This window comes from Camelus bactrianus, chromosome 24 (assembly GCF_048773025.1).
Source record: "Camelus bactrianus isolate YW-2024 breed Bactrian camel chromosome 24, ASM4877302v1, whole genome shotgun sequence".
Classification (NCBI taxonomy): domain Eukaryota; kingdom Metazoa; phylum Chordata; class Mammalia; order Artiodactyla; family Camelidae; genus Camelus; species Camelus bactrianus.
In genome coordinates, this window is record NC_133562.1 from 8943340 (window position 1) to 8970663 (window position 27324).

General features: G+C 33.0%; 1 protein-coding gene across 6 annotated transcripts in view; it reads left to right on the plus strand.

The window, feature by feature from the left end:
• The window catches only part of RBBP8 (RB binding protein 8, endonuclease), a 75117-nt gene that overhangs the window by 23261 nt on the left and 24532 nt on the right, over positions 1 to 27324 (plus strand). For 5 of the 6 annotated variants that reach the window (XM_074352136.1, XM_074352135.1, XM_074352132.1 and 2 more), the window contains 5 exons: positions 5843 to 5885; positions 7748 to 7843; positions 14907 to 15019; positions 19893 to 19959; positions 26165 to 26337. In XM_074352136.1, coding sequence (XP_074208237.1) covers positions 5843 to 5885; positions 7748 to 7843; positions 14907 to 15019; positions 19893 to 19959; positions 26165 to 26337 — 492 coding nt within the window. Of the gene's footprint in view, positions 1 to 5842; positions 5886 to 7747; positions 7844 to 12157; positions 12224 to 14906; positions 15020 to 19892; positions 19960 to 26164; positions 26338 to 27324 lie in introns of those variants that run through there. The other variant, XM_074352137.1, reaches the window with a different exon arrangement.

Genomic DNA, 27324 nt, shown 5'->3' on the forward strand with positions numbered 1-27324 from the left:
AAGAAAAATAGTAAGAACAGCATGCCATTATCAGATTATTTGTGGGTCATGTAAGACCCACAAATATTACATAGTGGATAATTTTTTTTAAATTGTATATCCCTCATGGCTATACTCTAATAACCATCACACTCCCAGGAGCATTAGTCTATATACACTGAAAAACTTTAAGGGAGAAATACAGCAGTTGTTGATGTATTTGATTAATATCCATTTGCTTTATGAATGGTAGATATTGAATATATGTTTGAGCTAATGAAAGACAATAACTTCTGGTATATTGTAATATAGTGATTACTTTTACCAATTTTAAAATCACTTATGGATTCTTTAAAGTATTAAATGAATGAGCACTACTTTTTTTATTTTAATTAGCATGTTATTTAAAAACATTTTGGTTGGGACCAGGCAGATTTGTTGAAAGCAAGACTTTTCTTAACAGTCCTTTGTCAATGTGCTCCACATAGTTCCATATAAAACTAGATCTTCTGACTCTGTGATAACATCAAAGACATGCCTGAAGGGTACTTAATTTTTTTTATGGTAGGGGATCCACTTGGAAAAACTATTATAAGAGGCTATTTGAAAGACATCAAACATGGACTTATCAGGACTTTGCAGGTCTTGAAGTATATATAGGAATCAAAATTGACTCATTACTTTTAAACTTTCATGTCAGGTTAAAAAATATGGAAAAGAAATATTCTGAATGGTAGCACTTGAGGTATATAATTCCTACTTAGATATTCAGAACAACTTAGATGCATCTGAATTCATTTGGATACAGGTTTTTGTTTTGTTTTGTTTTGTTTTTTTGCCTTTTTAAATGTCTTTCAATATCAAGTTTATTATTAAAAAGCACTGATAATAAGATTTTTAGAATGCCACCATTTTAATAAATGTTTTTTGTGTCCATGCTAGGTTCTGCCATTAACATCTTGTCTAGTAATAATTTTCTGCATCTGGTAAATATGGGTAATCAGTTTTGTAGAAAAATAGGCAGATTTTTTTAGGACAAAATTGGAACCCCATTGAAGAAAAGGGAAAGTATGGAGGCTCTAATATGACAGGATAAATATTTCTTGATTCAGTTTTGGATTGCTCCACTTATTTTCTCAGATGTTTCATCAAAAATACCAAAAAATGACATTCATATTAAGACTACACAAATTAGCAATGAAAAGAATTGCATGTCATTTTGGTCTATAGCATCAGTGTCCCACTCATCATTAAGAATCACTAATCTTCAGGGAAATGCAGATCAAAACCACAGTAAGATATTACCTCACACCTGTCAGAATGGCTGTCATCAAAAAGAACACAAATTAACAAATGTTGATGAGAATGTGGAGAAAAGGGAATCCTTGTACACTGTTGGTGGGAATGTAAATTGGTGCAGCCACTCTGGAAAAACAGTCTGGAGGTTTCTCAAAAAATTAAAAATAGAGCTAGCATATGACCCAGCAAGTCCACTCCTGGATATATATTTGAAAAAACAAAAACTAATTTGAAATGATACGTGCACTCCAGTGTTCATAGTAGTATTATTTACAGTTGCCAAGATACAGAAGCAACCCCTGTCCATCAACAGATGAATAAAGAAGATATGGCGCATATATATATATACACACATACATACATATACACACAGACACAATGGAATACTACTCAGCCTTAAAATAGAATGAGTTTTTGCCATTTGCAGCAACATGGATGGACTTGGAAGATATTATGCTAAGTGAAATACGTCAGACAGAGAAAGACAAATACTGTATGATATCACTTATATGTGGAATCTAAAAAATACAACAAACTAGTGAGTATAACAAAAAAGACTCAGATATAGAGAACAATCTAGTGGTTACCAATGGGGAGAGGGAAGGGGGAAGGGCAATATAGGGTAGATTAAGAGGTACAAACAATTATATATAAAATAAACTATAAGGATATATTGTACAACATGGGGAATATAGCCAATATTTTATAATAACTATAAGTGGAGTATAACCTTTGAAAATTGTGAATCACCATATTGTACACCTGTGAGTTATATTATGCATCAACAATACTTCAATAAAAAAAGAATACTATTAGTAACACTCACATGTGTTATTTTCCTATTTGCATTAAAACATAAATTGAATAAAATCCACAAAAATTAATTTACCCATTTTGAGATAATTAAATCTTAAGAGTAAACTAAGCACACCTTAAATATGGCTGTATCTCATAAAGATAGGTGTCTTTTACTTTGGAGTTGAAATCCCATTTATTAGGTAATTACAGAAATACTAATTGTGTTTTTGGTAGACGTTTAATTATTTAAGCTATGTATAAAGCCATTATTTGTCGAGAATGGTATTATTAGGCTTACAGTTTACAGCTCAAAACCATAAACAACTTGTACAGTGACAGTACACACACCTATGGTTTGTTCTGGGTAGCGCACCAAAATGAGTAAAAATTAACATCACAGTGAATTTTATTTTGTTTATAACAAACTGAATTCTTGCCTTATTTCTGAATGCTTACTTAAATTTGTTTCTTGTGTTAGGTGACTACGTATAAGGGCCCTTAATTGTTTCATTTCCCCCAGAATTCATACACACGTGAGTATAGGGTTAATTGTATGTAATACAGTGCTTTTTGTCTTTTGAGCACTGTTTCCTCAATAGGTATCTAAGGTTGCCAGTGTTACAATCCCAAATTCTTTTTTGAACAGACTGCTTGTTCATACAGGAGCTACATTGTTGTACAGCCTCATTCCTTCCAATGGGTGTGGAGCAGGATTAAAGCACACTTTATAGGGGTTCTAATTGTAGATGCCTAATTGACTTGATGAATAGCAAATGCTAAAATTTAAACACACACACATACACACATAAACTTGTTTTAGGGCTGATCTGCATGACAGGACAAATGCCTCACAGGTGTTGAATACTTAACAAGATAAAAGAGTAGACTTTCCGTATTTCCCGAGATTTTTCTTTTGAAGTTTATATGGATTTTCTATCCCATTGTTTCTTTTCTTGAAATGGTTCATGGCAATAATCCATTTCATCTTGGGTGCACTTTTCACTTCTAAAGGTGGGCCTCAGTTTTAGAAGTTGGCCAAGATTAAAAACAAGAAAATCTGTCAGCAAGTAAATTTTGCACACTTTGGGAATGGTAGAAAGGAGTGAAAAAACTGCTCACTCTGGCCTAGTACGGTCACAAGTTGTTTTCTTAATTCTTCAAGAATGATTTGACTCTTCACTAAGTACTTTCAAGGTCTCTTCAGTTTGTCTTCACTACCTGAAAAAGAAGGAAGTTTCTCTAGCTAGGAACTTGACAGATGGAAAAGATTTCTTTTTTTTTTTTAACATCTTTTATTGATTTATAATCATTTTACAATTGGAAATGATTTCTTAAAAATCAAATGATCACATCAGTTTTTATTTTTAACACTTAAAAAGTGTTTTTCCTTTATTGTTATGTTTTATATCTTAACAGTGTTCCAACTCTCTTAGGGCAAATATTTTTTCATAAATTTTTTTTAGCTTTTTAGTTTGAACTTATTGTAGATTCACACTATAGAATACGCTCTATCCAGTTTATCCCAGTGGTAGTATCTTGTATAACTGTAGTACAGTATTACAACCAAGAAATTGATGTTGATACAATCTACCAATCTTATTTAGATTCCACCAATTTCATAGGCACTCACTTGTGTGTGTGTATTTAGTTCTGTGCAGTTTAATCACATATATAGATTCCTGTGACTACCAAGGATTCCTCATGCTACCCTTTTTAAGTCCCCAGCCACCTTCCTCTCACCCCAAAACCTCCAGCAATGGCCACCCATAATCTGTTCTCCATCTCTACAGTTTTGTCATTTTAAGAATGTTATATAAGTGGAACCACATAGGATGTACTTTTTGGATTGGCTTTTATTTTCACTCAGCATAACTCCCTTACAGTCCATCCAAGTTGTTGCATATGTCAATACTTCATTCCTTTTTATTGCTGAATAGTACATATGGTGTAAGGCTATACCACAGTTTTGTTAATTTTTTTAACAGTTCACTCATTGAAGGACATTTGGGTTGTCTGTACTATTTTTAGCTATTATGAATAAAGCTTCTATGAACATTTAGTTACAGGTTTATTCATTATATTTTTTCACTATTTTATTCACAATATTTATTCAAATTGTAGGCCATAGAATTGAGTATAAAATGTATCATATCAGTTGGATATTTCCTAGAGGTGAAATTTGAAACATAGGGCAAAAGTATAACACAAAAAAAATTCTCCAGGGCCTTTAGTTTTCCATAATATCTGGATTTCCTAGCATTAAATCATTACTATTCGGGCAGTAAGAAAAGGTGACTTCCCATTTAGTATCTATATGACTTTAACCTCATCCCTAGACAGCACCATGGAGTGAGAGGCGGTGGGGAAATGTATAGATATTTTTTTCTAAAACTCTTATTTATCTAAATGATGTTGTTCAAAAGAGTGTCCTAAATTAAATAGATAATGAAAAATCCTGTTCTTAAAAATGACAGATGTATTAATGTTTCTACACACATTATATAGAAAGCTTTTCTAAATGTATAACATATTAGAATCCATAGATAAATACAAAAGACAAATAGTAAATCTGATTTTTCAGAAATTAGTTAACTAATAAGCATTTGTTAGGGATTAACTGTGCCCCAAATAAAGGAAATTTTTGAATAGATACAAAATTTTAAAACTTTCAATGAAGTGTTAAGTATTCTTTGTGACTATGAGTTTCTCTATCATTTGAATTATATTCTTAGGTTAGAATCCAAGAAGTGAGATATTGATGAAAAAGGGCCCCACTGTATATTGCTAAATTTCTTTCCGAAAGAATTATACTAATTTATATTATCTCCTTCAAAGCATGGCACTGTAGTTTTGCAACACTTTTATTAACATTAAGGTATTAAAATTTTTATAACTTTGCTAAGTAATTTGTTAGGTTTAGATTTATATTGTTGATGATGTTGGATTTATTTTCATGTTTGTTTAATAGCTATTTCTCTCTCTCTCTTTTTTTTTTTTTTTGGTTAATGGAAGTATTGGGGATTGAACTCAAGACCTTGTGTATGTTAAGCATGCACTCTGCCACTGAGCTATACCCTCCCTGTTTTTCTCCTTTTAGTTATTGTTTCTGAGAATGAGAAATGTCACTGTGTTTTGTCCATATCCTTTCTTTGTAGTTTCAGTGCCCATTGGCTTACTTTCTGTGCAATAATTACCCAAGTCCCAAAGGCAGTGGTCTTATATTTTTGTGTCAGACTCAATTAAAGTTAAAAATACATAGAACACAAATAATACATATCTTGAGCTAAAAGCACTAGTTGCCCTTTGTTAAGTACTTTTTTGTAAGCAGTTGTGTTCCTAGTCCAGGACTTCCTGACACAATCTGTTTTAATCCCAGAAGCCTTGAGTCTACATAAGCACTATTGCTGTTAGCAAATACGTAGGCTGTGCCAGGACATAAACTTTCATTTATAGTGAACTTCTAATTATATGCTTGCCCATGCTATTAGAAAGGAAGTAACTCACTTTAGGTGGAGAAATTTTCATTCTATTTGGCTGTCACACAATTGACTAAAAGCAATAATGTTGCAGATATTTTTTTGTGACCTCAGGGTAGAAGTAAGGGAAATACACTTAAAACTAATGAGACCTGGCTCAGTGTTCAGAGACCAGACTCAAGTGACTTAATAGTGTAGCATTAGGCTCATAAAGAAACTTATTAACTGCTTTAAAAGTGGTAAAGTATATAAATAAAATACTGTGGGTTTTTTTCTTTTTTTTTTTTCAGGTTTGCAAGTAAAAGTAACCAAACTGAAAAAGGAACGAATTTTGTAAGTATCAGTATATATAATACTGATGTCTTATTTATAAAGTAATAGATATTGATATCCTGTTTGATCTCAGTGTTTTATTTATATGGAAATTAGCTTTACTTAGCATGGACCCTGTATAGTTGATGGCGAGTTATTCAAAACTCTAAAGGAAAAAGAGTAATAATTTTGAATATAGCCTTAGTTAATATTTGCATATATTTATATTCTAACATAATTTTTATATATGTATAATCTTTTTCCATAAAATATTTATTAAGATGGAAACTGATCTGTAAAGTCCTTAGGGATTCCCATCTGGAAAAAGCAGTTAGACAAGAAATCAATAACTATACTGTATTTGTCAGTCAGTTCATTGTTTCAGACCTGTGTTTTGATGATCGTTGTCTCTGCACATGGTTAATGCTTCTCTTTTGCACAAATTCATTTAGAAAATTAAACATACAGAAGTGTTGACAGTTGAGTATTTGTTAAATACTCCCAAAATAGGATCAGTGAAAACTTGATGCTGCTTCTATATTAAATACATTTTCTAGAAGTATTAGAAAATCTTTTTTTATTATTAAATGAGAAACAGCCTAATTAACAAATTTCAGCTCTCTGTTATTTCCAAAGTTTCATGTATCTACATATGCTACCAGAAGAGTGTTTGTTGTGTAGTACGCGGCCACTCTTAGATGTATTGTTTTTTCATTCAGTATCAAATGTTCAGCCAGTATTTAAGAAGTACCTTCATATTGGTATCTGACATTTTGACTTAGTTGTTTTGCTCATCTCTTTTGTTGCTAGTGATCTTTCATTCTAAATTTTATCAGTTTTGGCACAGTCATTTGAACATCTCCTTTTCGTGGCAGACTGGTTTGTCACTCTTATTTGATCTGATATTTTAGACCCTTGAGGGGACTGGGGAAACATGTTTGAACGAAGATATTACCCTATATTTTCAGCTTCAAGACACCATAGAAAATCCCAATTCAGTTTCTAATAGGTTTTCATAGAATTAAAATATATGCATACTTTATATATGTGACTTTTATGAAATATAATGATGGAGGGATAAAATGTAACATAACCTTGGAAAGTAACCAGGTAATCCACTACAAGAAAATTTTAGATATCTTTGTTTTTTCCTGACTAAAATTATAATGGCAGATACCTAATAGAACTTACTGTGTACCAGTACTGTTCTGCATGCTATATATTTGTTAGTACTTACTTACTTCTTGCAAATTTCTTATGAGGTAGATACATATTAATATATCCACATTTTGAGTCACAGAGAGTTAAAGTTACTTGCACCAGGTCATGCAGTGGTGGATGTTAGCTGAGATTCAAACCTAGGCATCAGGATATAGGGTTAGCGTACTTACGCTTCATGATAAGCCCTGGCTTAAAAGTAGTACCAGATAAAACTTTAAGCAACATAAAACTTAGTAAATTAGAAAGTATAAACACTTCATAATTAGAATAGAGATGATATGAGTAGTTATCTGTTATTTACTTTAACAAATGTAGACAAAAAAAAAACCTAAATGTATTTTAATAGCAGTTTTGACAACATTGAGTCAGTGGTGGCATCAGAATTCACTCCAGTGTTCCAGTGTTTGATGAATGCCTAGCGCTCAGGATGATATTTCTATAAAACATAAAAATACTGCAGAGCAAATTTTAGTATAATTTGAACTATGATTAACAAGATATTCAACCCTCACCTTCTAAGTTGTTTGTTTTGATACAACAAATTCATGGTAGGTAAGTGGTGAGATCATACTTTGGAGTGCTTAATGACAGAATAATCTTGTTAGAGTATTTTTCCCTAAAAAACAAACAACAACAACAAAAACTTACTTCTTGACTTTTAGAGATGCACAGAGACTAGAAGAATTCTTCACCAAAAATCAACAGCTGAGAGAGCAGCAGAAAGTGCTTCATGAAACCATTAAAGTTTTAGAAGATCGGTGAGTCTTGTTCTTGGGTCTTTTTGAGTAAGAGGTGATTTCTCTCTTAATAGAGTATTCATTAGTTTTCATTTGTAATCAGTTCTGAGACTTAAAGTGATCTTTTTTCCCAAGCTTATGTCAACTTTGTATAAATTCTTTATGAAATTAAGAATATACTCTTCCTGGCATTCTCTTTTCTCCCTTGTGTATTTCTCCACTTTCAGGCATCCTAGGGATTCTTTTTACTGAATACTCTCAAAATAATGCCTGTTATTTCACCTCCACATACCAACTTTTTTCTTCCCCACACCTATGAGGTTAACACTCTACATTAGAAAAGGCTTTCAGATTTTGCTGTATTCCATTGTCTAAAGTGTAAGTGCTATTTAGGACTTTGAAATACTTATAACAATGTTTTTTGCTTTCTTTATAGTTAATATTTTTCCTTTATTATCATTTTTATATATGTTACAGAGGGGCTGATAGTTTGAATTTCCCACTGTGCCTTTAGTGGTAGAGTAACCTGATATTCTGCATGTATGCAAACTAAAGTTGAGTACTCTTTCTTCTACAACTACTCCTCAGTGGATGCACATTTACTTGAATAGTCAGCCTATTGTGGAATAATAGACTGGTGTGGGATGCCTGTGTGTTCACTTGTATGAACAGGCAAAGGATTTCAGAGCACAGTAGCTGGAGCCAGTCATTTTATTTCTCACAATAAGAGATAACACTTTCAGTGGCTGTCACACTCAAAGTCTGTATTTACTTCCAGCATTCTTTCTGTTTAGTTGATCATTAGCAGGGTGTTTAGGATCCAAAGTTAATGCACTGAAAAAAATTACAAGATAAAGTTTTCATTATGTTTTGCTTGAATTGGCTTAATACAATTGGCTCTCCATTTCATCCCCAAGATACAGTGTTCTTCATCTTAGCTCTTGTTTTTTTTCATTGAAGTATAGTTAATTTACAATGTTGTGTTAATTTCTAGTGTACAGCATAATGGTTCACTCATACATACGCATACTTATATTCTCTTTAATTGTAGGTTACTACAAGATATTGAATATAGTTCCCTGTGCTATACAAAAGAAACTTGTTTATCTATTTTATATATAGTAATTAGTATCTGCAAATCTTGAACTCTCAATTTATCTGTTCCTCCACCTTTTCCCCCAGTGCGTAAGTTTGTTTTCTATGTCTGTGAGTCTGTTTCTGTTTTATAAATAAGTTCATTTGTGTCTTTTTTTTTTTTTAGTTTCTACATACGAGTAATAGCACATGGGGGGGGTGTGTGTGTGTGTGTGTGTATGTGTGTGTATATATATATATATATTTTTTTTTTTTAGATTCCATATATGAGTGATATCACATGGTATTTCTTTCTTCTCTCTCACATGGCTTACTTCACTTAGAATGATGTTCTCCAGGTCCATCCATGTTGCCACAAATGGCATTATTTTATTCTTTTTTAAGGCTGAGTAGTATTCCATGGTATAAATATACCACACCTTCTTTATCCAGTCATCTGTTGATTGACATTTAGGTTGTTTCCATATTTTGGCTATTAAAAATTGTGCTGCTATGAACATTAGGGTGCCTTAACATTTCTTCACTTTATGATTTAAAGTTTTGGTTGTTCTGTTATCCTTTGCATCTTGTGCTTCTTTTCTTAAGTGGATTTTTCTTCTCCCATTGAAGTTTTTCTAACTTAATCTCCGTATTCAGTTAACATATTTAATTGTTAAAATTATCTTTTTTATTTTGCATTTTCTTAAAGCTTGATTCTTTTCTATTTATGATCTATGGTCACTAATTTCATGTGGATGTTACTCTGCTCTGCTGTTTCTTATCCTTTCATTCTGTTCACCTTTACATTTTAGAGAGGTGGGCCTATAATTCATTACATGGCATTAATTTGGGGATGGGGCAAAGAGTGTGTAGCTCATTTCTTTATACACATGCTTTTTCTTTCCTTTCTTCAAATTCAAAATTTCCTTCTGGGATTACTTTAAGATTTGTCCCTCACTTCATGAAATTTCGTTTAATGAAACCAAAAATAATCTGGATCTGACTTTTTTTTTTTAATGTAGGAACTAATAGATTTGAGGAGTCACTTTATATCCAGACATCCAGCAGTTAATCTTCACCTTAACAGTATGAGGTAGACAATAAATCCACTTTACGTGGGAGGAAACTGCACTGGCAAAGAGTTAAGAAACCGTCCCAAGATTACATAGTTAGTGGATAATTAGGTTAAATTTGACCCTCCAAACTCTCCAGTTTCTCCTGTTTGATGATGCCTTGTCTGTGTGTTGTCTTAATTTTATAAATGCTGTGTAAATGAATTACAATTTAACTGATTATCTCAGAGTAGTCAGGCTTGATCTAAAGTTACCAAAGCAAGTACTCTGAAATATTAAATCTTCAACATTGCCTATTGTCTAGCCTGTTTTCTTGGAAGTTTTTTTGTTGTTTTTGGTTACTTTAAAATTGCTACTAACTGAATACTGCCTTTAACGTCAGAGTAGGTAACATTTGGTGAAGTTCTGCCTTACTTAAAATTTTATTTTAATTTTGTGTCATATGGATGAATGATATCCAAGGGAAGCTTTAAAGAGCTATAAAAATTAATGTTTTGCTGAGACGTTTTAAAAGCAACATGTAGTTTGTTGAAATTTCTAAGTGGTAATTCTGAAACTTACTGTTTACTCTTCATAAGATGAAGCAATTCTTATTTCTTATGCTAATATTGTGAAAACATTGTGAGATGTTTAGATGAAAGGAATTACCCAGTAAAGATAAATTAGATAATTAAAAGTTCTAATTTTATTTGGCTTGTTTATGTTTTGCCACTACTGTTATTACATTTACAGACCTTCCTTCAAGGAACTAAAGTATTTCACTTAATCTAAGGAACAGTCACTGCTAAAGTAGAAGATAGAAAGCACTTTTTAAAAAAAAATTTGAACAAAGCAGTTAAACCATGGCTGTCTGATAGATTTTAATATTTTTAAAAGCATTTTTGGCAGTCATAGGAATCTCACATTTCAACTGTTGTTAAAAGAGAAAATTGGTACTCATAATCAGAAGATTGGTGATTCTGTAACTATTTTTCAATTACTGGACTCTGTCTTTTTTTGTTTTGCTAACTCTTCTTACTCATAGATTTGAATTGAAATGTATTCTTCAGGATACCTTCCCTAACTAGTGTACACGGTTGAAAAAATGTAGGCCTGTTTTTCCTTTTTATTGTTTTTCTTTTTTTTTTTTTTTTTTTTTGCTCATTTTTTTTTATAGCTCACCCTCAAGCAACTGCTTAAAAGTGCACAGGAAGTAAATTTTCAGTGTCCTTGCATGTCTGAAATGTTTTTATTTTACTGTTGCATTTAGGTGATATTTTGACTGGATATAAAATTCTAGGTTCAGAATAGTTTTCCTTCAAAACTTTGAAGACATTTTTTCATCTGTTAGCATCCAGTGCTAAGAAGACTGATAGCATTTTAATGTTCATTCTTTTATAGGTAATAAATTTTTTGCCCTTTCTGGAATGTAGGATGTTTTATTCTTCTGAAATTTCATAATGGGATGTGTGTGTGTGTGTATGCATGTGAGTGTTTCCTTTATTGCACTGGACACTCAGCCTGTTAACCTGAAGACTAGTATCTCTTAAGGTCTGGCAATTTTTGCCTGTTATTTCCTCTCTCTGTTTTTGTAGTTTCTCTTCTTGGTCATAAACTGATCCTTTGTAATTGTGCTCTACACTGGAATTTGACACAACATTATAAAATGATTATAAATCAATAAAAAAAGTTAAAAAAATAAAAATTAAAATTAACAAAAATAAACTGATCCTTTGTAATCATTTGTCTTGTTTCTGTTACTTGTTTTTTCTTCCATGTTCTGGGAGATTTCTTCTCGTTTATTCTCCAACCCTATTATTGAAGTTATTTTAATAATCATATGTTTAGTATCTAAGAACTGTATACTGTTTGTTGATCACTGCTTTATATATATGTTTGTGTATGTGGGTACCCTTTTGTTGTTTTATGTCAGCGTCGCTTCTCATTCTTCTAAGAATACTAGACAGTTCCTCCTGCCTTTTGCTGCCAGATGTCTTTTGTATCCCCTGTATTCTTTCCTCCAGAATCAGTTGTATTTATTTTGATTTTTCTCTTTCGTGTTACTGGTTTGCTTTATACACTAGTGATCTTTGGTTGTGTGTATTTAAGAATGCACAACTGGCTTGAATTTTCTGCATTAATTGGCGTGATGTTCTCTGCTTTTTATTGTCTGTCTTACTCCAGCCCTTCCTCATTCTCCCTTCCCCAGGAGCTTTCCTATGAAGAGGAAGATCAGCTGAGGACTCTGTGTATGTTACAGGAGCTCTACTTTTCAGTAAGAAAATGGGGAGTTGCAGCTTTGACTTGCGTAGGATTTTACACTGGGGCGCTGACACTTGGCTACAGCCCTATTTTTATAATTTCTCTAGTGATCCTCCTTTAACTCATTGCTTATTTTGGAGTGCATTATTTAATATTCACATATTTGTGGATTTTCCAAATTTCTTTCTGTTGTTTTCTAGTTTAATTCCATTGTGGTGAGAGAACATACTTTGTATGATTTTAGTGCTTTTAAACTTACTGAGACTTCTTTTGTGACCTAGAAAATGGTCTATCCTAAAGAATGTTCCAAGTGTGCTTAAGAAGAACGTGCATTTTACATTGTTGGCTGGAGTGTTCTATAGATGTCAGTTAGGTCTAGGTGGTGGTTAATGTGTTCAAGCCTGCTATATCCATGCTGATTTTCTGTCTTACTTGTTCTGTCCATTATTGAAAGTACATGTCTACAACTATTATTGTTGAATTTCTATTTCTCTCTTCAATTCTGTCAGTTTTTGCTCTGTTATTTGGGGGCTTTAGTGTTAGATGTATTTACAATTGGTCCATCTCTCTCATGAATTGATCCTTTTATTATAAAATTAACTGTCTCTAGTGACACTTTTATCTTAAAGTCTGTTTTGTGTGATATTAATTAATGTAGTTACTCCTGCTTTCATTTGGTTTTCATTTGCATGGTATATGTTTTTCCATCCTTTTGCTTTCAGCCTAGTTGTATCTTCAAATCTGAAGTGTCTGTTGTAGACAGCATTTGTTGGATCTTATTTTTTTGTCCTATCTCACAAATTCTGCCTTTTGATTAGAGTGTTTAATCAGTTCATGGTTAACGTTATTGATATGGTTGGATTTATGCCAGTCATTTGGCTTTCTATATGTCTTATGTCTTTTTTGTTCCTTTGTCTTTTTCTGTACCTGCCCCCACTTTGCTCTTTTTGGAACTCCTATTGATATGATGGACCTTCTAGAATAATCCTCTAGTTTTTAATCTTCTCTATTTTGATTTAATTTATTTAAATTGAAGTAGCCACATGTGGCTTGTGGCTATCATTTTGGACAGTAGTTATAGATTTTTCCCACCATTGGCTTTGGATTCAGCATGCTCAGGTCAGTTTCTGTTTGCCCACCGGATGCCTTGCCCACCAACTGCCTTGCCTTTTTTTTCTCCCCCCTCTTTCTTCCTGTCCTCATAGCCTTGTGTGCTTAAAAATACACATATATCTTTACTGTAGTTTTGTGGGATTTTGGGAGGGAGCAAAAATACATGCAGGTGTTCACCTTGTCATCTTAGATCTTGATTGGCCTAATTCCTGTCTTTGGAATCTACTCCAATTAAACCATGATGCCCAACTCTTTAGTCTAGAAATTCTAGTTCTACTAATGCAACCTATGATCTCTAATTTTTATTTTTAATGTCTATATCAACATTGTTGATATGAGCTTTATATAAAAATCTAAATTCTTTTTATTTGTTTTAGTTGTATAGTTTTCACATTTTGTCTCCTTATTTTAAAATTTATGATATGTACTACCATGCTATGACTTCCGTAGACACAGACTTAGGGTATTGAGTTAAAATTACTATCTTAGAATTTATATTTTTTAAATTTCTACTGTGGGGTCTGTGTCTCTTTTTTAACTATGTTTTTTCCTGATTGTATAAATAATGAAATTAGAAAAATTTTGAAAAATATAGAAAAACACTAAGCAGAAAATCTGTAATACTGGTACCTACAAGATAGCTGTTATTAACATTTTGGAATACACTTTACATCACCCAGCCCTTCTGTGCAATATCTGTATTTTCCTCTTCCCTTCAGCACTCAGAAATAATTAGTAAAAGCTATTTTTTATTTTTATTTTCTGTTTATTTATTTTTTCTTAATGGAGGTACTGGGGATTGGACCCAGAACCTCATACATGCTAAGCATATGGTCTGCCACTGAACTATACCCACCCCTCCCAATAAAAGCTGCTTTATAATTTTTAACACAATAGTACATTGTGAATTTCTGCTAACATTAGAGTCTTTTTTTAATGCTGAAAAGAGATTTACCTTTTTTTAAACTATGCATTCTTTGACAAAAACAGCTAAAAAAGTAGTTGAACACTTATGTGGTATATGCTATGCTGAGCGAAGCAGGTGCAAGCTTGCTTAAGATACAGTTCTGCCTGTTGGTACTGGACTGGGTTCATATTTTTGCTATAATAAATTAAAACAAGATCAGTTTCTTTAATAAGTTCCTTTGGATAGAGTTTAAATTGGCATATTTTTACAGAATTTCACTCAATTGCAGTCTATAGAAAATGATGTAGTAGCATGCTTTCAGCCTATTTGAGACTATATTAAAGGCATAGTAACTAGTTAATTTTCTCTATATTTGCCAAGTCAGTTCTTTAGATGTTCATAAAGTATACAAAATCTTGAAATTTAAATATAAGGAGGTATCTTTTAGTAGTTGCAAACTTTTTTTTTAATTCCAGTTTTATTGAGGTATAATTGACAAATGAAATTTTTTTTAAAAAGTATATATCATGGTGCTTTGATAAATGTATACTTTGTGAAAGGATTCCCACCATCAAGTTAATTAACACATCCATCACCTCATGTATTTTTTATTTATATATTTTTTCATGAGACCATTTAAGTTCTACTCTGAAAATATTTTGTTTTTGTTTCATAGACTAAGAGCAGGATTATGTGATCGCTGTGCAGTAACTGAAGAACATATGCGGAAGAAACAGCAAGAGTTTGAAAACATCCGGCAGCAGAATCTTAAACTTATCACAGAGCTTAGTGAGTTTCCTTTCTTCATTTATTAAGTATTTAAAGCATAGTATGCTGAGGTTAAAACCTATTATTAAATTTGTTACCATCAGATGGATTATTTACATATATTTTTCTTTATTTAAAAGTTCAAATGTCCTTTTTTCCCTTTTCACAGATTTAATCTCATGCTAATTTTAGTAAGAAATAAGGTATAAAAAGGTTGTGCAAATACTGTCCATGTTGGCCTTAAAGTCTCACCAGGTGTAAAGACAAGAAGCAAATTTCTTCTGGATATGTCTATATTTGCTTCTTTGGTTTTATCTTTATTTCATTTATTTTTGGTAAAGTTAAACACAAAGCAGACTATTTAGTGTTCTACAGAGGTGTATACTTTTTTGGATTTTCACTGTGTTTTTGGACACATTACTAATAAGTATACCATTTTTAGTTTATTCTTCTTACCCACTTAATGTAGGGTTTTCTTACCTTTATCTTTTTCAAATTAATTCCATCTTTTGACTTTTCTATTAATTATATTGCTATCCTCTGGTTACATAAGCAAGAATGACTATATGCTCATTGTTTTAAAAAGAGATAGAAAGAACATAGTTTTATTCTGCTACTATTAACAATCTAATAAACATCTGTCCAGGTCCGGGTTTATCTATCTTTCTAACTGTCTCTGACCCTCCTTATACCCCCTCCTCTCTATTCTCTTTTAAATTTTAATGGAATCATATTACTTTCTTGTGACGTGTTTTATATTATTTTAGACTATGTATTAGAAATCTTTACATGTTTATCTATTTAGGTCTATAGATTCTGTGGTTTGTGTGTATGAATGCATGCATGCATTTATTTAGGAATATAAGAATATTATTGATGAGTAGAAAACTATTACATTTTAATAGACATAGTTGAGATTCACAATTATATTATCATTAGTACTTGAAGTAAACTCCAGTCATGTCTAAAATATAATAATCAGATTTTTAGCAACTTTAACTGTCTGAAAAATAGCCAAAAACTCAACAAGCAAAAAACCTAGATGTTAAAGAGTAGACAGCCCTTTTCATGGCTGCATGGTGTCGATGTCATTTATTTACCCGTATTCTCATATTGATGGGCAGTTCAGTTTTTGGTTGAGTGTTTGAAAGTGTCCATTTCCCTACATCCTCTTCAGCTTTGGGCAGAAATGTATTAATTGATAACATTAATACCACAGTACCATTACCTTACCTACCAAAGACTACCCATAATTTGATATTCTTTAATAGCCAGTCAGTATTCATATTTCTACAGTTGTCCATTTTCAGGTAGTTTGTAGCAGTTTTTGTTGAAACCTGTCAATCATAGATCACACGTTGCATTTGTCATTTTTTAATCTGGAATAGCTCCCTTCCTATTTTTTTCTTTCATGTCATTGACTTCTTGAAAAAGTAAGGCCATTTTCCTAAAATTATGCCACTTTCTGGATTTTTCTCATCATTTTCTTTATCTTGTTTGTTTACTTCCTGTAAAATAGAAATTCTATCTGTAGTCCAGATTAAATATTTTTGACAGCAGTGCTTCATGGGTAAAACTGTCTTATTTTGCATCGTATCAGGAGCTAGGTTGTCAGGTTATTCCACCCTTAGGGATTGATGGCCAAACTTCTCCATTATTGAAATATATTTTCCCCTAATATCACCAAGTAATCGATTTGGGAGGATGGATGTGTGATACTATGAAATCTTTTATAAATACAATTCTCTCTCAATGTCTTTTTAATGGTTTTAGTATCCATTGGTGATTCTTGCCTGAATTATTTAATTAGAGATTACAAAATGATAATTTCCCATTTCTGTTATTCTTTCTACATTATCGGCTGGCATTCTTCTGTAAACAAGAATTCTCCCTCATCAGTTGGGGCTATTGGTTACCTTGGAATATAGTTTCTACTAGAAAGACATGGTACATCTTAATTTTTTCCCTTTAATTGACAATTTTCAGAGTAAGATCATATATGAATTACCTACAATGGTGACAAATGAGGTTTTGTGTGTTGTGTATGTTTTGTTTCCTTTTGCTTTTGACCGGAATGGGGCTTTTTGTTTTTGAGTATGATACATGGAATTTTACATATTCAATGTGTGTCAATCAGTTATGTTCATTGTTCTTACTGATGCTCAAATTATCTCAGTCTCGTCTGCCTACTCATCTTTTGTGATCACTTCTGTCATGTTCGTTTTGGGTCTTCCATCTTTTAAATCTTTGATTATTTCATTACTTCGTAAGATAATTCTGTAATCTGAAATACTTGAGACTCCATATCTGAGTTACTTTCCGCTGACTCCAGGGGTAAGTGAATTAGGATCACTTTGGCTCCATTCCAGGAGCTGAGGCTTAAACTGGAAATCTCAAATTCAGTCCCTCCACCAGTGCTGATACCAACATCTGCTTGTTTGCACTGCTTGGGTTTTAGCTCACAGCTTCTTTTTGTTGTTGTTGATTGTGGTGGTAGTATGGGGTTCTCTTGGATTTCCTGTCCTGTGAGCTCAGCAATTTAGTAAAAAGTATATTTTTATGCAGGATCTGGTTGTTTTGTAGTAAGACTACTGTTGGAATATTTAGTCACCTCTACTACTGTCAAGTGTTTGCTTAGTCCAAGGAGGTTTTTTTGGTTATTTCTTTGAGTGTTTGTTCCTTTCCATTCTCTCTTGTTTCTTCTTCTGGAACTCATTAAATTGATGTCGGATCCCCCTTGTGCCTAACTTTTCTTTTATACTTTGTAACTTTATTCTTTTGTGCTGAACTTTAGAAGAATCACTTTGGTGGATATTATCAGTGCTATCTTCAATCACATTTATTCTTTCTTCCCATGTATTATGTTTTTGATTTTTACGATCTTTGTTTCTTTTTCATGGCATCAGCGTTTGAAATCTTTCTGAAGATGTCACATATCTCTTGTTTCCTACATTAAAACTACTTATCCAGAAGTTAATTCTTCTCTTTGACTAGCTTATAATTTTTTTAAAGATTTTTGTGTTTTTCAGGGTTTTGTTTGTTTGTTTATTGATCTTGATTGTGTATAATTGTAGGTATTTCTAGATTGATGGCTTGTTAAATGCAATCTTACTTCATTAACCCAAGGAAGAATCCCTCCTTTGCTAATAGTGAATGCAAGTTCTGACTGACAGGAGCCCTACTCCAGTGGCTGAAAGTGGGAGGGAGAACACTTGACTGGAGAGCTTTTCTGTCGGGTATATAAGTAGTTTATCTTCTGGGTATGGAAATGCCTTCTCTAGTGATCACTATATGTTACTTAGAGCACTGCCCTGATATCCTTGTCTCAGTATTTATTAATGGATTCCCCTGTCTTAAAACTTCTAGATCTCTGTCCTCATGGCTTTAGCCTAAGAGCAACTATTAGCCACTCTTTATTTACCCATTCAGCAATTTCTGGGCCTTGCTGCCGTTGGAATTAATATGAGGTTCTGCTGGGGAAGCCCACCCCACACTTTTTTTTTTCAAAGGCCCTTTGTTGTATTTTGCCATCAGTCTGAACCTCTCTGTTTTTAAATCATTCAGGAATTTTTTTATAGTTCTGATCTGCTGGTGGCACCCTTCTTGGCTTTTCAGTATGGCAGCTGACTTATTTTTAATAAATCAATCTTCCCATCTTTCATCTCTGAAAAATGATACCTGATCATCTTTTAAGATAAAGTTCACATTTCTTAGCCTGGTTTTGAAGACTTCCTACCATTTATTATACTTAATCTTTCTTTCAACTTTGTTCCATTCTCTGCATAGAATAGTCACCTGTCCAGCTCAGTTGTCCTCCCAAATCCTCTCCTGATTTTTCTCAACGACCCAAAGTAACCTTTTTCTCCTTAGAATTTCACTTAGTATGATTAACTTCGTTTCTGAGAGGTTAATTGTACTTATTCTGATACCCTTGTCACTTTCAATTGTAAAAAAATATGTGTTTATGTAATATCTTGTCTCTCATTAGACTACACTTTCCTTTTGGTGCTTGTCTTATCTTAAGGTTTCCTTAAGATCCTCCACAGGAGGTAGTTTATTAACCTCACATATTGTAGCTAGTCAACAAATTTTTATGTACTCAGTGTAAGAAAATATGTTTAGATTTATAAAGCAGTAAATTATTAACAGATTTTTGGAGTATGATTAACTTTGTTTCTGAGAGGTTAATTGTACTTACTCTGACTTGATCTCTTTGATATATCCCTCCTAGTAAGGCACATACTTAGCCAATGATACAATATTAAGGATTGATTAAAATTTTGTGCTGGCTGCAGTAGGAATTATAACCCAAAATTGAATTTCTGCTTTATAAATAAGGATAGATAGGAAAATTTAGTAAAGGTAGATTCAAACAAGCAGATACTACTTCATTGGATATATTTAAATTACTGTTACCATAATTATTCATAAAACAGTATGACTAAGGAAGAAAATTTCCTTAATGTGCTTAATGTTATAAAATTACACTGATAGTCAGTGTTGTATTTTATGATCAGATTTATTTCAAGGTAAATGACTCACTAAAATGGTATTTGAAATTAGTAGGACTGAGTAACCAGATGGAATGCTTTCTTGTCCATGGTATGAATAATTAAACCGTACTCCCCAGTACATGAGGTACTCTTTCTTTTTTGCCTACAAGCATTACCTAAAATTATTAGTTAATCATTTACGTGGAACAGGTTCAATATGAGATGTAGTAATCACTACCTAGTAACAAATTAGTTTTGAACAGTAGCATGAACCTTGACTAACATTATGACTTAGAATTTGAAATCCTAATTTCTCCGTAATTGTTGAAATTATTGAAAAAGCCTTGACATATGTGTTAACATTGCTATAATTTGTGCTGCTTTTCCACATTATATTTAAGTGAATGAAAAGAATACTCTACAGGAAGAAAATAAAAAGCTTTCTGAACAGCTGCAGCAGAAAATTGTGTAAGTATTTTTTCTTAATTGTGGCAGAAAATTGAATATTTCCCCCAATTTCTCTTTCTTCATTTTACTTAGCTATGCAAACTGTAAAGATATATTAAGAGTTAAAGATTTCATTTTTTTTAAATTATAAAATGTTCTGCAATTGAAAATATAAAGAAAATCACTGTGTTTTTGTTTCATTTTGGGAGTATATATAAAGAGCGTATGCATCTCTTAAGTTAATGTATGAATATAAAGTACCAGAACATTTTAATTTAAAGCATTTTGATTTTTATAACTATTATAAATAATAAATTATTCCAAATAAATTATTTGAAATACTTACATTTTAAATAAATATTTGAGTTTTGTTACCTCCCTTTCAGCCTGTCCCAGAAGCTTCATAAAAGCAATCTAAGTATTTCCTCTTACACACTTCTCAGGTCTGGGGAACTTCTTCCTTCTGTTCCTCTCCCCTCTCCCCCTATTTCGTTTAATAAAAAAATGGTAATTTTTATCCTGGGTACCAGTTACTCTTCTTTGTGTTTTACACTTATTATTTCTTATCCTCACTATGATTCTTCATGGTAGTTTTATTATCTCTGCTTTATAGACAAGCAAACCAAATCTCAAAAAATAAAATGATAAGACATCACTCAGAACCCCATCTTCTGAGTTAGAGGACTCTGTTCTTTCCATTATCCAACAGTGTCCTAAAAAAAAAGAATGTTTTTCTGGATCTAGTCTGACTGATGCAGAGCAGAGGTATGGCCAGTTCTTAGTTCCCATTTATATAAAACTTACGTAATATTTTTTAAGAGTTAGGATTCAGGATAGTCTTAATGATTTATAGGGTTTTTAAAGGCTCCGTTGCATTTGAGTGGACATCCACAAAAACTCTGGTAAGCTATGTGGACGTAACATACTATTTTGGCTTAGAGTAGTTACTGTTATGTGTAAACACATCTCACAAGTGGAATTAACATCTTTATAGGTATGCTTTTAAGTAGTAGCTGTCCAATAGCATTTTGATATTTCCCCATGTTATCAGTCCACTGAACATTGGTAGCCAAAGACAGTTTTGAGGGGGCCTAATAGATGAGGAAAGATGGCTGTGGGATCAGACTGAGGTTATCAAACGTGTATATGAAAATGTCAGCACTTTTTACTCATGGTACATATTTGAAGTGAGGCCAAAACATGAATCCACAATCTTTTCTATATGATTCCAAAACCTGAAAGGTTTTTTTTGAAATGTTATTCACAACCTAAGCTCATCTCAACTGACAAGATGCTATTTATTATAGTCCTTATTTGTCCCACTTCCTGTGAGCATTTCTGTGCTTTGCTGTGGAAATATCAGTGTGCTTGACTACAAGTTGATACCTCAGGCTCCAATGGAGGTGTTTTGTAACAAGCTGTATATGCTCTGAATTACCCTTAATTAAAAAAAAAAAATTAAATTCTGAATTACACCTGGTTCCAAAGGTTTCAGATAAGTATTTGTTAACCTACATTAATTTTTGTTATGTAAAGTAAGTTAGCAATACGGTATTTTGAACACATCAGCCCTGATATTTATGAATACCAGAGATAAATAAGATAACTAGTCTGTAGAGGTTAATACAGAATTATGTGAATGCCTCCAAAACCAAGGTTAAAAAGTGTATTGAAACTAGATAATGTCATTTTCTTGGTGAAATATGAGTTCTAGTTTATTTTTTAACTAGAATTATTTTATTTTTAACATTCTCAAAAAATTTTTCTGTTGAAGCTCATTGATATTTTAGAAAAGAAGTAAAAGCTGAAGTTTGAAATTACAGTAAAGCTCAACATATAGATGAGCTCAGGGCATGTATATTTTATTTAGTACAAACCTTGCAACAGTGTAGGAGGTAATCTATTGTGTCTTTCAGTTCTCTCCTGAAATTTAAGATAGTTATTCTCATAAGCCAACTTCTTCTGTAGCTTGCTATCCTCAAATTCCCTTTTGCTTTCAATTTTTAAAAAAATAGCAAATATTATCTTATAAGGCAACCTGGTTTCCTCTGACTGCCTAAACCACTGTAAAATCTATTTAGTGCCTGAAATTTCCCTGAACTTTGGAAAAAGTATTACTTGATTTATACTTTTTCTTACTAAATGCAGTAATTCTGACGCACCTAAGCTCTGTTTGATGTTACAGATACCTGTATGGTATGGTAAGTGTTTAGTGACACTATAGTAAGAAATTATTCAGAAAAAAATTTGTTGTTACAAAGTTCAAAATATGTGTTCAACTCTACCAATCACAAAAAGCAAATAATTAAATAAGCTACATGTTGAGGTCATGACTCATTTTGTTTTGGGAAATGGATGTGATGGGCCAGTGAAAGTCAAAGAAGTCTGTCTACACTTCAGGGCTATAGGATTCATTTCATTCAGTGCTCACTTCTAAATTGAATTACTTATATTACTTCTTTAAGAAATAGCCATTGTTTCAACACTTCTTACACAAGTTCACTCTCTCCCAAGCCTTTTTAATTTTAGTGAGATGATACTAGTAGGAAGTTCTGCATTTGGGTAGAAATCACTGTACTTGTAAGTGATACTTGCTGATTCTGATTTTGCCTTCTGGGACCACCTGGAACAAGTTTACCCCCTCTTCTACTCGATAGCCCTTTGTATGCCTGAAGACAGCTACCAGGGCCCTCCTGAGTCTCATACTCTTCAGCATAGATACCCTGTGTTTATTAACTATTCCTCAGTGAAATAGCATTCCTTCAGGACTCTTCAAATTACCATTTCTCTTTAATGTTTCAGTTTATCGATATTTTAATTAAGAATTGAGTCTTCTAGATACAGTCTGACCAGTAAAGCAGTACTGTCCCGTCTATTTTTCTATATGTGGTCAAAACACATTACTGGTGGTTCCTTACTGGGTTTACTGCTAACTAGAACCCTTAAGTCAGAGTCTTCCCTGTCCTCTACTTGTAGACTTTTTGTGTCAGTATAAAAATACAGGACTTCAGAGTCATGGCTTTATGGTAGTTGTTGAGAAAACCTTTTATCAAAAGACTCTTCATTTTAAGATAAGAGCACTATTGATTAAATACTGTTTTCTGGGCATTGTATTATATTTGTATATATATGTTATTTCTTTTTCACAACTTTCCTACAAAAAGAAAGTAGGAAAGTACAGTACTGTACCTACTTAATAGATGAGGTGACTGAGGCTGAGGTTAACTTACCCAATGTGACTAGTAAGTGTCAGATGCAGGATTTGGACCCAGGTCTACCTCACTTCAGGGTTTGTATACCCTTTCTTTAGTTTGGTGCTGAAACAGCCTTACAAGTTTGCCTGCATGGTGTCACCCTGTGTAGGTGGCAAGGCCTGAATTCTCTCTCTTCTAGCTCACTTAAGTGAGGCTTTTCTCTTTCATTTATTCTGTCCTATTTGTTTTTTTTAGATTTGGCCCATTTCAACCTCTAGGAGGTGGGTCTTTAATACGTTGATTTTTTTCCCCCACTGTGTATTAGGTCAGCTTTTATTGTCAACTTTGTGTCTTCCACAGACTTGATAAATATTCCACCAGTGCCCTGCATCAAAAACTAGTAATAAATGTTGAACAAAACCTGCCTGAGGATGGAGCCCTGAGGCATACTACCACAAGTTTCCTCAGTGATGATAATTCTTTGTGTGGTGTTCAGTCGTTTGGTGTTCAGTCATTTGTACCTTTGTATATCCTCTTTTTGTTTACAATGAAAAGATCTCAAGAGATTCATTGTCAGCTGCCTTCCTGAGAGCTAAACAATATCTATATTGTTAGAAGAGCTATAACTACTTCATTAAATTTGAATTATGTTTTAACTGGAAGTTTAAGTTCTTTAGAGGAGGACAAAAGCCTGAATATTAAAAACTTTTTTATAGACTCATTATTAAGGGAGACCTACGGGTTTTTGGAAAAAAAGACAACTAAAAGTAGTTCGACAGGAATTTAAGGGGACGCTATCAGACTCTTAGAAAGAAAAAGATGACCAGTGTGCATAAATAACCAAAAGCTGTGGCATAAACTTTTAACTTTTCTCAGAAAATCAGAGTGCGACCTAATGCTTTAAAGAAGAAACTTGGTTAACAAGTTTGAAAGTTGTTTTTTCCCCCTTTTTCTTTAATGACAAAGGAGGACAAAGCCCGCACTTGTTTACTTAGTTTAGCCACCTCTAGTTAGTGCTAGTTTTTGGTATTTTTTTTTTTCTCCTTTTCCTTTTGTGATCGCAGCCACTTCTAGATTGACTCTGCCAGGAAATTAATCTCTTCTCATGACTCATTCATGTTTCAGGTTGAATTTTTATGACTAATAGGCAGGTAGTCTGTGACGTGATTAGTTACAGCAAGGTCAGGTAGATTTCATGCTCCATTAATTTGTAAGGGTTTCTCATATGACTTTAGCTTACTTTGTTTTTTCCAGAATAAGATGGTAGAATTGTAGGTAGAGAGTAAAAATTAGGTATTAGCTCTAAAGATTTTCCTCAGTATAGAACATAGGATTATAGACCATAGATAATACTGAAATTATTCAGGATATTAAGATATAAATCTGTGTTAGAATAAATTAATCTTTGTATTTTAATTTTTAAAAAATCTCTGTTGGTCATAATTTATAAAAAAAAAAGTCATTATTCTTTGTTTGGAAATACATAGTATTACAAATTGATACAAGTACATTAGGACAGACTGATAAAAATTAGTGGCAAATAGGATCCGTAATGGTTTGACATGGAAAAGTCAATTGAGTTAAAGTGAAATAACTTTATTTTACTTAATAACCACAATTCAGTTCAAACCCAGTCTTTAAGTGCCTTCAGTCCTGAATTGAATCAGCACAAATTTATTTTTCTAGTGGAATTTGGGAATCTCATATTCATTCATTCAACAAGTATTTATTGAGCATGTACCAAGTATGCACTGTTGTAGACACTTGCGATGTATCAGTGAACCAAAAAGATCTTTATCCTCTTAGAGCTCATATTCTGGCAGGTGAGCAGTAAACAAACCAATGTTAGAAAACAATAAATGCCATAGATAAAGTAACAGCAGAATAACAAGTAACAGAGTACTAGGGTGTGGGAAGGGGGCTGCAGTTTTAAATAGCATGTTCAAAGCTAGCATTGATGAGAAATAAAACTCCAGCAAACACCTAAAGGAGATGGGATAATTAGCCATGCAGTATCTGGGGATGAGCATTCCAAGCAGATGAAACAGCTAGAGCAAAAAACCCAAAGTATGCTCCAGTATGCCTGGTATTTTTGAGGAGCCTCGAGGAAGCAAGGGTGGCTGGAGTGGAATCTAATACGAAAGTGGTGCAGAGAGGTCATAGGAGGAGGGGGACAGTCAGATCACACAGGACCTTGTGAATCATTGAAAAGACTTTGGCTTGTGTTTTCAGTGAAGTGGGAAAATGTGGCAAGTTTTAATCAGGAGAGTGACATATTAGGACTGTTCTGACTGATGTGTTGAGAGTACTGTAAATGAGCCTGGATAGAAGCAGGGGTAGAAACTCAAAGTTCGAGTCCTACTTGTAGTTAGTCATTAGTCTTATGTTCTTCCTAGACTCATGATCTTAACGGTTTCTCAGCTCTATAGTAGGGATAACACATTGAGTGCTTAACAGTATTGTCCTGGGAGTCTGGCTGCCAGGACTTAGATCCTGGTTCTGTTACTGTTGTAGTAAATGACTTAACTTCTGTATCTTTATTTTCTATTTTTAAAATGAGAGTAATAATAAGTAATAAGAGAATTATACTCTATACTCTTACTATTATATTCTCAATAATGAGTTTAATAATTAATAAGTAATAAGTAATAGTAATAATGAGGAGTAATGCTCTGCTTCATGCAGTTCCAGCTTCCTTCTCTGACACATGTACACAGTACTGCCTGCCTGTACTCAAACTTGGAGGATCCTCTGCTGATTTTCTCTGCCATTTGAAATCCCTATAATTTTACCTCAGGTACCACAAACTACACTTGCTACTTTACTTCTCACAATACTTTTCCACACCTGGTACTCTGATCATTTGGGGACTTCTCTAATCCTTATATTTAGACTTGAAACATTAGATGCAAGGAATTACCTCTCTTACAGCTTCATACCTCTATTCTGCCATGATTCCTTAGTATATGATAGATGTTTTAATAAATATTTGTTTAACTGATGTTCTTTCAATTGTCCTTATTTTCCTCTAGGAATAATCAACATCAAGCAACTGACCTTGAATCTGAGGAAGATGTTATTCCAGATTCGCCAATAACAGCCTTTTCATTTTCTGGTGCTAACCGGCTACGAAGAAAGGAGAACCTCCACGTCCGATACGTAGAACAAACACATACTCAACTGGAGCACTCTGGGTGTGCAAATGGTGAGGACTGGTTTATCTAGTTCTGTTTGAAAAAAAGAAAGGTATTTGTCTGTTGTTAGGAATATAGTCATTGTTCAGGTAACTTATGTTACAGCTGTAAGTTTAACTTCCATTAGTGCAGTGACTGGGAGAGCATTTTCTGCCTGTATTATGTATAGATATGCATTGTTCATCTTAATATGTAAGAGCGAAGCATTTTACAAATGTAGTGAATAGTTTTTTCCTTTTTTTTATTTGAAAAATAATCCTATGTGTATATACCTGAATGGGATAGAAGGAAAGAGGAAAGTAAACCTAATTTCCACCTACTGCGTGCCAGTTATTATGCTGAGTGATTTGAATACATTATTACTATATTTTAATTCTCATGACAGGTTTGTGAGGTAGCTGTTAGCACCTTCATTTTATAGATGAAGAAAGATTTGCTCTTTAGAGGGGTTAAATAATCTGTCAAATAAGCAGATGACATAGATCTTCCTGGCTCTAAACTTTTGTATTTTCCAAGTCTTACCCGCAGCTACTCCCACCAGTAGCTGTAACTAGCTACTTTTATTTGTTATAATATGTGGCAGTTGGTAGTAAATCAAGAAGTGGCTTTATAATGTATCTACTTTGTGGTTTATCAGTGGCATATTTCTAATTCCAGGCCCAGTTTACCATTTCTGCTAAATGCTTTGGAACTACCTTTTCATTAGAGTCCTGAAATTTATCCTGTTACATGATACAGTGCTGTTTTTTGGGGTTTTTTTTTAACTTTTTTTTGTTACTTTTAATATTGATCTAAAAATAAGCAGTAAAGACTTTCATCTTTAACCTTAACTGTTTGTAACAAGGAAAGCATTGAGGGGAAGGGGTATACATAGTTGTAGAGATATTTTTATAATGCAGGTAAGTTGCTAACAGTAGCTATAAAAAAAATAGTAAATCCTAATCTTTGATATTAGAAAACTGACAGTTTTTGCTCTATTTTATATGGGCTTGCATCAC